A 14,506-nucleotide genomic window follows, 5' to 3' on the forward strand; every position below is an offset into this window, starting at 1 on the left:
CAACATGTTGGAGCCTCTGGAGAGCTGGAAATCGATTTGCCAATCGATTTTCTGCAGAAAAATCAGAGTTTTGCTTCTGGAGAGGTGGAAATCGATTTGCCAATCGATTTGCTGCAGGAAAATCAGAATTTTCAGCCTGCTGAAGGTGATGTACAACAACCATTCAGAACCGAAACAGGTGAATCAAGTAGACGATCAACAAGGCGAAGAGGATTGCCTCAAAGACTCTGTGATTGTGAATTGTTCCAAGATAGCGAGATCAACAATGAGGGTGATCTTATTCATTTCGCTCTAATGGCCGAATCCGAACCGGTGAATACGAAGGAGGCATTAAGCGATCCAAAGTGGGTGTGTGCTATGAAGGAAGAGCTGGAATCCATTGAAAGGAACAATACATGGATGTTGGTTGATTTACCGAAAGGTAAAAATGGTATTGGTGTGAAAGGTACTCTTGACTGTGGAACTTTATTTCCTGCAAATGACATGGGCAAAAGTTGCGAATTACTCGGATACACCGACTCCAATTGGTGCGGAGATAAGGACGATCGGAAATCAATGGCCGGTTATGTTTTTATGTTCGGAGGGGCACCAATCTCTTGGTGTTCTAAAAAGGAGTCGGTGGTTGCTCTCTCTTCCTGCGAGGCGGAGTATATCGCAGCTTCGTTATGTGCATGTCAAGCTGTGCGGCTAGTGGACCTGATGCGTGAGCTGGACAGCAACACGAGAGGAGCCGTTTTGCTATTGATGGACAATGTTTCAGCCATCAACCTAGCTAAGAATCCCATAGCACATGGGAGGAGCAAGCATATTGAGATGAGGTTTCATTATTTGAGGGAACTAGTGAGTTCCGGGCAGTTACGTTTGGGGTATTGCAAAAACGAAGAACAAGTTGCAGATTTGTTGACGAAAGGCGTTACGAATGAGGTCTTCAAGAACTTGTGATGAAGCTAGGCATGAAGAATGTGGAACATTTGAATTAAGGTGGTGTATTGGAAGTGACATAAATAATTCAAATTTTTGGGCCACTTGCTTGGTTCCACATTGTAACCCCATATAAATACTTTTGTGTATATTGTTGAAAAGAAAAAATGTCATTTTGATATACTAATGAAAACATAAAATAACTCTCTTCAATAATCTCTCTCATTTATCCATCATTTTCTAAAACACCACAATTTTCAATTATCAATTTTCACCATTGATTCACCCTCCATTCTTGATTGTGTTCCAACACATTTAACCCGAAACATAACATGAGAGTCTCACATAGCCTCGTTGATGGAAAGGGCATTATGAGGTTGAGTATCAAGTAAAAACGCTCTGAGGATAACAAACTCCAGAGATTATTATATTTAATGCAAACTTCCAAGAAATGCTTTTCCCATGAAACCGAAAACCACATGTACTATTACAATGATAATGGCTGCCAAAATCACATCACGACAATGAAAAGCCCATCCCAAATTCTTTTTAGTAAAAGGACAAACACAATAAATGGTGACTACGTTCCACATCCTTTCAATAGAGATTACATTGCACAGCAATAACACAACTACGATTAGCAAGATTACGATTCGAATGCATTTTATTATGCATCAATCTCCAAAGATACAAGAGATTTAAAAAGAGGGATGCAATAATTCAACATCAATTTAATTAGCTAGCCCAAGAAATATTTTTTATACTCTATGAATATATAATGAAACGAAGTAAAAAAGAATAATTTAATTGAAAAAGGTAAATAAAGACACTCAGCAGTCAGCACAAAATTAAAAAAATTAAAAAGTAAAATTAATTTTTAATTTTTAAAACATAAAATCAAAAATCACTCGAGTACTAGTAATTATTAAGAATCCTACTACTACTTTTGTTCCCCTGTTATGGCTGTTGCCGAAACATAATAGGCAACGGTAAACAATCCGTGTATGAAACATAAAATCCCTCCAATAGATAAAAACCGATGATTCGACAGCCCACACGATTCTCTTGATCTTGAGTTGGCTAATGTGCCTATGATGAGCATGCAAAATGCAGCTCCTAATAATATCCTGTAAACAACAAACATACTTTCAACCACTTCATCCAATTATTTTGTATAGAATAAGTTTAACTTGTAAAGGCCAATTTGATAAGATACGTTTCAAGACATTACATTTGTCTATAAATATAAATTTAATTAAAAAAATATACAGACTGTTTTTGAGGAAAAATAAATTTATTAAGAGGAAACGGATCCCAAAACTAACAAAATCTGATTTACAATTACATAAGAGATCTTGTTCAGCTAAGAAAACTTATTTTTCCATCCCAAATATACTTTGGAAGTAAAATCTAGACAAAAAATGTGATTTTTTTCTTCATCTGAAATATAGCAATACTTGTAAACGAAGATGTGATTTTGTAGAAACATAGGAGGCAATAAATATAGCAATCTTAGGCCAAAAGACTTTTTGGTACATGCATGCTGCAGAGCAGAAGACTTACCATGAGAAAATGAGGAAAAGCATTGCTAATTGCCTATTAGATGTGGCTCTTTTATATTCTTCTTTGGACTTTATGCAAATACACCCACCAAGAAAGTGAGAAATTGCATGAGCCAAGGCCAATAAAATTGAAGCACTCAATCCTAGCTTGAAAGCTTCATAGCTTGGGTCCCTACATTCAAGTACCCACATCTTCAAATCCTTCACCTGTTTTCATCACATAAGATAAAAATAAAAGTTTTTTCTTTAATGTTTTCAATAATTGAATCAATCCTTAATTAAGTTGAGATATTTTTGCTTTAGGAGTTTTGGAGTACCTTGTTTTGAGCTATTTCTGCTTGAATTCCAAGTATGCCAGCAACAACATCCATGACAATGACAATAATGCAGACAAGGAAACCATAGTTTCTAACCATTTTCCTACAATTCAAAGTTGATGAAAAGAAAATGGTTATTTACCTTGTTCTTTAACTCCTCAGTTTAATAGCTATACATCATATATGTTATAATATTGGAGGAATAAGAATAAAGTTTTGGCCAGGTTTGCGGTGTATTTATGAATCATATATTATGGAAGTAATTAGCTGTGATTTTATTAGTCTTAAAGCTACTTTTATCTTCACATTATTTACTTTATTCTTTTTTGAATTTCCCTTTCTAATATTCCTTTTCCTTCCATGAGGGACACGGAAACCCGAGTTTCAGCTGCAAGGAAAGCCCAAATTCGCGAGTATTTAAGTATTTAAATCCCGCTGGTGAGAGTGAAATTGAAAACTTATTGCTGAAAGAGCCTCTCTTTAATTTCTTTGTTTTTCATAGATTCTTAAAGTTAATTAAAGAGAGGATCATCCTCTTTGTCTTACAACCATCTAAGACTTCAGATTTTTAGGTGTATTAAATGATTTGTATTTAAGCAATATATTAGTTAATATGTATAAATATTAAAAAATAATTTTATATCAAAAAGTATATACACTAAAATGTTAGATGTACATTAATATGTATAGTTTTAACAATTAAACTAAAATTGAATTATATGATGAGTTATTTACATTTCGGAATAATAAAATTCTAAAAATCGCAAAGTACATCAATATCGCATCTTTTAATCATAAATAGTAAAATAAACTATCATGCAATCTTCCCCTCTAATTTCCATATGTCTATTTAATATTATGATAAATATTACTTGTTGTTAGTTTCTTTCAAAATATCAATATATTAATGTAAAAATAAAATAAAATACTAATCATTAGTTGTTATTTTGAATTAATAATTTTATTTTATTTTAATCTCTAAATTCTTCCCCAATTCACCAAATTACTTTAGGATATCTTCAAGTGATTTGATGATCTAATGGAGTAACTAAATAACATAAAATTTAAGTGATAATAAGATCACAAGTTCAACTCTCTTATTAATAAAATAATATTAACAACTAATTTTCATTTAACTCTCTTATTAATGTGTGTTAATTGTACACATAATGGACATACACTATCGATATAAATTATTTTACATTGATAACTAAAATAAACAATTAATTTATTAGTTATTTTATAATGTCAATCTCAAATAAAAAAATAGAATTAATTGTGCATTATTAAATATTGTGTAAAATTATTTTATAATGCATGGTTCATTTTCTCATATTAGATAATATGTGCATTAGAGTTATAAAATGTTGCAAGTTTGTAATTTGAGCATATATTAATTAGAAGGATGTTATTTGCGTATTCCTTAGTTTCCCCATCCCTAAATGATTAAATAAATAAAGGTAAAGAACACGTGTTACATCCTCCTTGAATTGAAAAAGTTGCACATTTGGAGCTCTGCAACTTATTTGCAACTCGCGTTTTCTAGAAAGAACTTCATCCTTCTATTTTCAGGCCAAGCTACCAGAAAGAAAATAACTAGTCATTTTCTAGGACAAAATTTCATTTCGTTTCCATAGACAACGAGAGAAAAAGAAAGGGAAAACCAATTCTCCTCTCTCACTTCACCTACGTAACTAACTAACGGTAACGATGTCAGCATACCGATGGAAAAGCTTCGACGAGAACCAGGACCGCCCCTCCAAACCTCGCCGCTATGGCGTCACCGAGATGCGAAGCCCTCATTACACTCTCTTCAATCACAATGTTCTTCAGGTTAACTCTTTTTCCTTTTTCATTCATATATATCTGTGATAGTATAATATTGATGCATATATACCATAATTGCCATGTCGTTGGTTCTTTGAATGAATTGAGCTTGTTTCTTTACTCCATTGTGTTCAATTAGGTTAAATTGAGCTTAAATGTTTTTTTATGACCGGTGATCGTGTGCCTCTAATTATTTTATTTATTGGATTTGGAGCAATGTTTTGTTGTGTGCAGAATATTTTTGATTCTATGGGAGAATATGTTGATGGTTTGAAGTTTTGTGGAGGTTCTCACAGTTTGATGCCAAAAGCTTTTATCAAACAAGTCATTGATATGGCTCATCAGCATGATGTTTATGTTAGCACTGGCGATTGGGCTGAACATATGATTCGCAAAGGTCCATCAGGCTTCAAAGACTATGTTGAGGTCTGCCCTGGCCAACTTTGTTCTTATTGTGTGGGAATTTTTTGTTTTCAATTGCTGAAGCAGTGTCTTAGTTAATTAGAGTTATTACTTTAATTAATAATTGAAGTTGAGAGAAAAAGGAAACTGGAAATTGCATCATTGCATTCATTATGACTCAATTGAGTTATACATGGCATCAAAATCTCCTAAAAAGGGTAGTTTTTCCATCTAACTAACTAACCGGCCTACTGACAGAAAAGGTAATGTTATTTCAACAACTAACTATATTTACATTTAATTGAGAAACTGACTAAATAGATAAGCTTAATATTAATTTATATGCAACACCGCCACTTTAGATTGAAATCATATGTCAGTGTTTGGCAACGACACGTAAGTTTATATTTAATTACTTCTATTTCCTCATATTATTATATTATTGGTGTCTACCTGTCTAGTGCTTCAAAGCGATTAATTAATCTATGATCTTTTGTAATAGGAGTGCAAGCAGTTGGGGTTTGATACAATTGAGCTGAATGTGGGTTCCCTTGCAGTTCCTGAAGAAACCCTTTTGAGATTTGTTCGATTGGTCAAAACTAGTGGTATGAAAGCTAAGCCTCATTTTGAAGTTATGTTTAATGAGTCTGATATTCCAAGAGGTGGTGATAGAGCTTATGGGGCATATATTCCTCCAGCACCTAGATCATTTGGTAAAGATATTTGACTCTCTTTTTCGATTTTTGGTTCTTCATTTTTGTGCATGTATCTGCCTGTCTCTCTTTTAAGGTTGAATTAAACATATTTAGGCTTTCTTATAGATACTATCTTCTGGATTTTACTAATAAAACATAAAACAAGTGATGTTCTGTTGTTGAAGAATAGACTGATATGTGTGATTAGTCAGGTCCTTGGTATAGGACATATCTTGATATTACGTTCTTCGTTTGAAAGCAATACTAATAATCTTCATGAATGAAGAGGATTTTCAAAACTGTGAAATATGTTCAATGTCAATGTCTCTCTCTCCTCTATGACAAACCTGTTGGTATATGATATTTGATTGTTTAATAATGAATGCATATACCCTACTCCTTCTAGGGAACGCCATGCAGGTAATTTCGTTCAAGTTTGGCAACTCTCTATGAATCTGCAGAAAATACAATCTTTCTTTTCCTAATTTTGATCATAAACATGAAGTTTTTAAATTTTGAAGTAATAGATGTTCATAAGAAATGAGAATATTCAAATTCAAAGGGTTGTGGTTTCAATTTTGATAAATTTCATAACTAGATGAGTGATGCAGAAGATATGTCTGTTATGGATGTAAGATAGGTAGAGGCCAGGATATGGGAACCATACATTTACAAGGAATCTATTTATTAAGACATGATGTTGATTGTAGAACATATTTTGATATGCTATTATTTTCTGTTTGAAGTGGTGCTTAAGAAATTTTAACTTCTAAGGTATTTGTTAATGGTGCATAAGACATCAAATCTTTTATGCTAAAGATTGATTGCCATGAATAATGTAGAATCAACATAGTATACTGGTTTGATCTTGTTTTGAAACTTTTGTCACAGAATTAGTAGAAGATGTGGATCTCTTGATTAGAAGAGCGGAGAGGTGTTTAGAAGCAGGTGCAGACATGATAATGATTGGTGCTGATGATGTCTCTAAACATGCTGATAAAATGCGCGCGGATGTAATTGCAAAGATCATAGGGCGCCTTGGTCTTGAGAAGACAATGTTTGAAGCATCAAATCAGAGCACATCCGAATGGTTTATCAAACAATATGGTCCAAATGTAAATGCTCTATCTCATTTTTCTTATCCAATAAGAACAAGAAATAGTCAAACCTTTCTACGCCGTTTTTTATATTGTGTGTGCTTTGTTCAGGTGAACCTTTTCATTGATCACTCGCACTTGGTGGATGTGGAGTGCATCCGAGGACGTAACTTGGGAAGAAATCATGCTTCTGTCCTTGGTTCTTCATATCTCCTGTTCTGAAGTGATGGGAATTTGTAAAGCATTAACACCCCGTGGGGGTTGAGTTCTTGTTGTTTATGTAAAAGTCTTGCGTTGTTCATTACCGTGTGTGTAACATTTTCTTCAATGAGTGAATCTAGAGACGACTTAAATGGAGAGATTGAAACAAATGAATGTAACATATCTTTCATGGAATTTATTTCCTTTCTTATATTTAGGTGTTAAAAGAAACTTGTCTTATTTTTTATGTTAATGCTGAATTCATTATAAAGTACTAAATCATGTGATTATTAGCGAGGGTGTTTCGAGATTTTTCAAAAAAATTAGTTAGGATTAGAAATTGTGTGACATATAATTTATAAATTTGTTTTAGAATTATTCACTTTTAAGTCTCATTTTTTATTTTTCTTCGTCAACTAATATTATTATTAAAGAGATTTTATATCGTAGTAGCGTAAATACAATGATTTATATTAAATCAAATTTAATAATGTAATAGGCGGTTTTAAAAAAATTGAACTAAAACAAATGTTTAACATAAGTGCAACTTAAAAAGCCCATCAATTAAAGTAAATTTATGCATTTAAAATAAAATAATTATGGAAGTCGAAAGAAACCTTGTTTTCACTATGGCAACATTACTCCTTAAGTACTCTCTCCGTCTTATTTTAAATGTCTAATTTAAATTGTGCATAATTTTTAAGAAAATAATTAATTAGATTGATTTTAATGATAAAATATTTTATTTATTCAAATGCCCTTATTAATTATAGTTAGTGAAAAAATTTGATGAGTTGAAATATTAAAATAAGTGTATATTAGTAAAAAAAAAATAATTAATATTGTATTGATATTGTAAAACAATAAATAATTTAAGACAAAAAATGACAAATAAGACACTTAAAATGAGATGAAGGCAACACATTCGATTAGTTGAATACAAATTTTCAAATATAGTGTTAGCTTGTTATTCCATAACTGTAATCGACATAAACTAAATAGATTAGATTTTTTTTGTATAAGTGGTATTGTAAAAGAAATATAGTATAAAAATTATGTAACTATCAGGCATAAAATATAATATGTATTTCCAGAGCTTAGCAATCTCAAAATAGATTAGGTTTTTTGTACTAGGAAAATGGTCATAAAAAAGAACAATATACCAAAGTCAGTTAGTCAAATAGATATAAATATCAATTGCATTTCGTCAAAACCACAAAAACAATTTGTTATACCAAAATTGGAGAGAAATTAACATGAACAATGGTCCATGTCTCAAGATTGTGGTATCATGTCTTAGATTTTGATTCAATCGAGGAAACAATAATAGATATTTAGAGTTATCTTACGACAAGCTTCATAATAATTTTACATTTAATAAATGATAAATAAATAAATAATAAAGAAACTTTTGTTGTATTAGTTGTTATTAATGTTTGTTTATTATTGAATTTTTGGTTGTTTATGAAAGGTAATTGTTGAAATTTTGTGTACTATACCAAAAGTATGAATAATAGAAAGAGAATATATTATAACTGTGACAACTAAATAAATAAGTGATGTGACAAAAATAGAATTATGTAATATAAAATATGATTAGATGTCGATTAATAGTTTAAATATCTATTTTAATATATTATTATAATAGATAGAGGGATATATAATATATATAGATGTATAGCAAACAATATTTTTGCTATAATATTTAAACAAACACTTGAATTATTTTATTGTAAAATAATTTTACAGAATAAAAACCTAACCATAAATTAGTGGCACTATATATGAGACATTGTGATCTTTTATTGGAAGTAATTGTAAAAGAGTGTACCCTAACATGTCCATTAATACCCTCACAAACATTCACAATGGGACGTGGATGATACATTGATAGTTGATACCTCTCACAAACGGAGTCTACCCTAACAAACGTTCACATGGCACCAAAGTAATAACTTGAAACGCGCGCCATTTCTCGAATCTTTCTAGGATCATATAATTGTCTACCGTTCTTTTCTTTCAACGTCAAGGTAACTCTTCTCCTAGGATCCAATCATCAAAATTTCGCCATCTATTTCTGAGTCAGATTTTGATGTGTATGCATTGCCGTAGAACAATCAAAATTGTTTTTCTTTTAAGAGTTTTATTGAAGCATTTAATTGTGGGCCAAAACCGAATATTTTGGATTCAGGTGCTCCCTTGTGCCACATTCACGTTTTAATACGGTATTCACCGGTTAAATTATCAGATCAAGGTTGTGGGAATTTGCATAATTACCATTTTTTTTTTAATTAGAATATATATTGGGGTAGTGAGATTTTTTGATCTGCATGATGTTGTGTTTAATCTGTTACATTAAAGGAATGCAAATTCCTTTAATGCGTTCCAAGTTTTGTTCTTGTCTGTGTATATCTATTTATTTGAATGTCATTTGAGATATTTTATTGCAATCATGGATATTGCACAAAGTGGATAAGTTATAAATTATTTATGTCATGATACATTTCCGTAAAAATGAGTTTAGTAACATACATATACTAAAAGTAAGTTATAGAAGAAAAGTTTCAAATTTTCATTTTAAATAAGTTAGAATTGGTATTAAAAAATATTCAAACATATCAAAATCAATTATATATTTTAGAATCACTTTTGTTTCTCTTAAATTGACTCCAAACATGTAAAGAATAAAATTGGATACACTAGTGTAGTCTAGTGCAAATGGTTGATGTGTAATATATGTCAATGTTATAAACTCCTTTGTACTGAATTTGATTACTACACATCAAAAAAAAAAAATTTGCAATCTGATGTCCTCACCTTACACTGGAAATCTACTATCTACCTTTCTTCTCTTAAACAAGATTAAAATTATTTTGTTTTTTCAGTTCTTATTAGCCACTACATTACTAACATTAACCGAAGGCTTGTTCTAGTTGTCTTCAGGGGTTGCATCATTCTATGAATGTAGTGAAGTGATTTTCTCGTTTAATTCTGAATGTTTCTTTTTTAGACAAAAATGTTCTAAATAATAATTTGCTGAGGTATGAGGTTGTTTAATTTAGGATAGTTGATGTATTTCCACCCATCAGAGTTTGATAGATCTCAAGCATGGAATTAAGTATATTACTTTCACATTCTTGTTGGGGGTTCTGGTGTGAGTGCTGCAATATTTATGCATTTAGCTGATGTTTTACCTTTTATATAGTCTAAGTGTCTAACCTCCTATTTAGTTATAATTTGAGGATTGAATATGAATTTAGCAGAGAAACTGTATATTTGTTATGTGTTCATTGAATTTCCAAATGTCTTACTAATGATTGACACAATGTACAAACAGATTTGTTGTAGATATATAGCCATGGTTCATGACTCCATTTTGCCTTCTCGTATGAGGTCATCATCATCTTTCAGGAGACAATTTGCAAAGAATGAATTGGGTAGTTGGTCAACACTCTTCAAGAGGCACCGTTTTCTTTTAACTGTTTTAGCCTTACTAATTATCCTCTGTACAGTTTATCTTTACTTTGCTATTTCTTTTGAGACCAGAGATCCATGTGCTGGGTTGAGGGGTCCTCAGAAAGCTTCTTGTCATATGGAGCTTGTTAAGACTAAACTGCGAACTGCTCACAGACATTTCTGATTTTTCAAATATAGTTTTAAGTTTTATGTTAGGTCGGTGAAGTGTGTGTTATTAGTAACGCATTGCTTTATGTATACAAATACTACTGTTAAATGCACAATGTGTGTAGAAAGCATTTCCTTCATTGTGTAGCTAATAAAATAATTTTTAGCATCCTAGCAGCCTAAATAGAGTTTTAGATTTTCCGGTGTTCTTTGGCTGATTCAAAATTATGGTTTCTCATTTGTTTGATTGGGTTGGTTCATTTTTCAATTTAAACTTTTCTGTTTTTTGTTGTTGAGTCATATTGGGTTAGACATGTGGAACACAATCTTGATGTCTTTGTATTCTAATTTTAATTTTAATATTTTTTTAAATGTTATGAGGGGATGAACATTATAATTAGATTAGTTAATAGACGTATTTTTTTTTTCTTTTTTCTTCATGAAATTAAAAAAAAATTAAATGACTTAACTATTATTCTTAATAAGTGTGAAAAAAAATACTTTTATTACAATTGAGTCTAAAAAAAGGAACTTAAAAGAAAAAAAATTATTTATAAATATTTAATTTTAAATTATTAGATATATTAATTTTTTTCTTCAAAATATACCGCTATTTAATATTACTAATTTTCTAAGAAGAAGAAGGGCTACAATTATATATATATATATATATATATTGAAAAAAATAATTTATTAGAAATATTATTCTACAAATTGATGTATTAAATAAATTACATATTTCTTTTAATATATTTAAGAAGTATTAAATAAGATTATAAAATGTGAAAAATATTTTGTACTATTTTTTTATTAGTAAATTCTACTATAATTTGTACGTTATACTAAAGTACTTTATTTTATATGTTCAAACAAACTCTACAAATACAAATTACTCATTTATAATTTTTTAATGTAGTATTTAAACACTTATTTTTTTAAATCCGTACCTCAAATAAAAATTATTAAATAAATCTCATCAATAACTTTATATCACTAAATTTTAATAAGACGTATTTACTTTAATATAATTTATTAAGTGGAGAAGAGAACATAGGATTTATACTGTCACCCATCTTAATAAAGCACCCAATTTTTTTTTCTCTAAGTCAGAAAGGATGCTTATTTAGCTAAACAAGTGCCTTATTTAGTCTAGTGCTAAATAAGTGTTTAAACTAACATAAAATAGATTTAATTACGGTTTTCAATTCACATATTTTTATTAATTTATAAAATTAATTTTTTTATTTCAAAAATTAATAGTTTTTATTATTTATTTTAATTTTTTAATTAAAAATAACTATGTGATATTTTTAAATAAAATTAAATATGATACTTTAATAAAGAGTGATTAACATATATGAAATCGCAATAAAATTATCTAAAAATTTAACTTTAAATTTTAAAAAAAATTAATTAATTTTATAATTTAATTAATAACATATAAATAATTAATACATTTAGATAATTTTATATCATAAAATTATATGTTATATTATTTAAAATATATCAAATCGATTTTTTTTTAATTAAAAGAATTCAAGAAAAAATTAAAATCGTCGATTTTGAAAATAAGTGAATTTTTATATAAAATACATAAACTAAAATAAAAATCCATCAATCCTTAAACGATCACGTTGTCTAATTTGGTCCTTTTATCAAGATTTATTCCCTAAACTAAAGAACATAAAAATGGAACTGAAAATTATTTTAAAATTATCAAATTAACCTTCTTAACGATCATTCTTTCTCCTAATTTTAAAGCAACTTTGTCCAAAAAAAAATTATTTTAAAAATAAAATTGGAGAGGAATAGTTTAAAATTCACGGCTAAAATAAAAATAAAAATAAAAATAAACAAAAAGTATATATATTTTATTTAAGCCCTTTTCCTCTATGCGGAACGTGAAACCCTCTCCGTCATCGTGGTTTTGTCAGAACCACCGCGTTCCCCATTTCGCCGTCAGCAGCCCCTTAATAGCTCTCCATATAGTTATCAGTCGAGGTATGATTGTTACGCCTGTGTAGCTGTGTTCTTTACTAATTGTTTCGAAAGAAGATCTTCTGTGAAGCTTGTAGATTCATTATTGTCATTATTACAAGAAAAAAATAATCATAAACTCAAATTGTTCCTAAGGTGGAAATAATATTTTTAGGGTCTTGGTGTATGTTGATTTTTTGCTGCTTTCTATTAATATTTAATATTACATTTTGTTTCTTCATATATTGTAGTATTACCAAAAAGCTTGTGGTAGTACTGCGCTAATGCTTTGGTGAGATTTTTTCTCATTTTGATATGTTGTGTATGGAATTCGGATGCTGTGTGTAGTTGTGCACCAGCTGAACTCTAGTACTCTACAATGCTGTTGCTATGATTTAGGGTTGGGGTTGATTGAATTATTTAGTTAGAAATTTTATTCGAGAAAACATTTTGACTATCTGAAATATAAAGGGGTCACAGAAGTATAAGGGTTGTTATAGGTATAATATGCATATCCTAAGTAATAAGGTATCCATAAGCATTGAATTTTTTTTTTTTTTGGAAAAGCAACATAAGCATTCAATTAACATCTGTAATAAGGTATATCACCTGGGCACTCCAATTTTCAGATAGTTCCGGTTATGTCATCAGAGAAGGAAGCTTCAAGCTCCACAGAGAAACGCAAACTATCATGCACTGCTTGTTTTGATGCACTCTGGTTCTGCTACTGTAATGGCCATTCTCCTGAAACTTAAAAAATTGTGTCTTTTTTGAGTGGATCATCCCAGTACTGACAGTGTTTGTGCTTTTAATGTTGCAGCCCCGGTTCATCAAATGCAGCAGTATTACAGGCTTGGTGCTCTTGATAACTGTGCCGGTAAATGGAAAGCAATGGTTGATTGCTTAATGCTCAAGACCAAACCCACTTCTCAAGTCGAGGTTGGTTCCTACTTCCTTCTCATTAATGGGTAGTTATATATGCTGAAAATCTTTTCATACGTTGGGTTAAATATCCTTTGAACATGGTTCTCTTTGGTGTATTTGAGAAGATCCTTGGTTGTGTTTGGGAAAATTGAAGAGAATGGGTGGTTTCGCTATAATTGTATGGAAATTATAGTTGCGCACATATTTTTATGTGGCTGTTTTACAACATATTTTCCACATTGCTGGCACACACAAAGTTAGATACCACCCCATTGCTTGGTCTTGAATATGTACACGAGTTCTTCTGCTGTTTGATTGTACCTCAATCGAACAGTTGATATGTTGTGTGATTTCATCCTTCATGTATTGGATACCTCAACATATTTCCCACCTGGTGAATGTCTGTGTATGTTCTTGGCCTCAAAGAGGAAAGCGGTGATCGTCTAATTGATATTTGACAAAGCAATGCGTGGAATTATCGATATGGAGTGCGTTGCTGGTTTATGAGTATTTAATTTTGGCATTTCGTTATTTCATGTTGCTAGAGAGTTAAGGAACCCGCCCTTCCAACTCTGTCTTATTACAAAGTCTCTTCTTTATACTTTTGCCTTTCTATACGATGCCCTTTTTATTACAGATTAATAAAAGTTAATTTCTTTGATTATGGTTGTGTTAGTTATCAATTAGTTATTAGTGACAGATAGTTTTTTTTTTACTTTTAGTTACTGTCAAAATATGTTTCTGTTTAATATCCCTCAAGTATAGGGATTCAGTTGAATAGGAGTACTAGTAGGGATTTAATTATATACAAGTACTCATAAGATTTGGTTGTTTAGTAATCTAGTATAAATATATCTGATGTATTATCAATAAATATTGTCGAGAGTTAATATAGTTAGTCAATTACATAACTACAAAATATATATATATATATATATATATATATATATATATATATA

The 14,506-nt window shown here is 30.3% G+C and overlaps 3 protein-coding genes across 4 annotated transcripts in view; 2 read left to right on the forward strand and 1 right to left on the reverse strand.

The window, feature by feature from the left end:
* Positions 1–1,710: 1,710 nt before the first annotated feature.
* LOC101501201 (protein DESIGUAL 2-like) lies at positions 1,711–3,052 on the reverse strand. Its single transcript, XM_004504842.4, has 3 exons — positions 2,801–3,052; positions 2,485–2,690; positions 1,711–2,048 (listed from the first exon to the last, which is right to left on the reverse strand). Exons 1-3 carry the CDS (start codon positions 2,897–2,899, stop codon positions 1,862–1,864), a joined length of 492 nt encoding a protein of 163 aa, XP_004504899.1. The 5' UTR covers positions 2,900–3,052; the 3' UTR covers positions 1,711–1,861.
* A 1,243-nt stretch (positions 3,053–4,295) lies between these two features.
* LOC101502475 (protein HEAT-STRESS-ASSOCIATED 32) lies at positions 4,296–7,233 on the forward strand. Its single transcript, XM_004504846.4, has 5 exons — positions 4,296–4,633; positions 4,862–5,053; positions 5,532–5,742; positions 6,616–6,839; positions 6,933–7,233. The coding sequence occupies exons 1-5, from the start codon at positions 4,511–4,513 to the stop codon at positions 7,041–7,043; spliced, it is 861 nt and encodes a 286-aa protein (XP_004504903.1). The 5' UTR covers positions 4,296–4,510; the 3' UTR covers positions 7,044–7,233.
* A 5,257-nt stretch (positions 7,234–12,490) lies between these two features.
* The window catches only part of LOC101501832 (uncharacterized), a 3,604-nt gene continuing 1,588 nt past the window's right edge, over positions 12,491–14,506 (forward strand). The window contains exons 1-4 of one of the 2 annotated variants that reach the window (XM_073369848.1): positions 12,533–12,647; positions 12,875–12,915; positions 13,253–13,352; positions 13,444–13,562. In XM_073369848.1, the coding sequence (XP_073225949.1) occupies positions 13,265–13,352; positions 13,444–13,562 (207 nt within the window). In that variant the 5' untranslated portion in view covers positions 12,533–12,647; positions 12,875–12,915; positions 13,253–13,264. Of the gene's footprint in view, positions 12,648–12,874; positions 12,916–13,252; positions 13,353–13,443; positions 13,563–14,506 lie in introns of both variants that reach the window. The other variant, XM_004504844.4, reaches the window with a different exon arrangement.

This window comes from Cicer arietinum, chromosome 6, assembly GCF_000331145.2.
Source record: "Cicer arietinum cultivar CDC Frontier isolate Library 1 chromosome 6, Cicar.CDCFrontier_v2.0, whole genome shotgun sequence".
NCBI classification, from domain to species: domain Eukaryota; kingdom Viridiplantae; phylum Streptophyta; class Magnoliopsida; order Fabales; family Fabaceae; genus Cicer; species Cicer arietinum.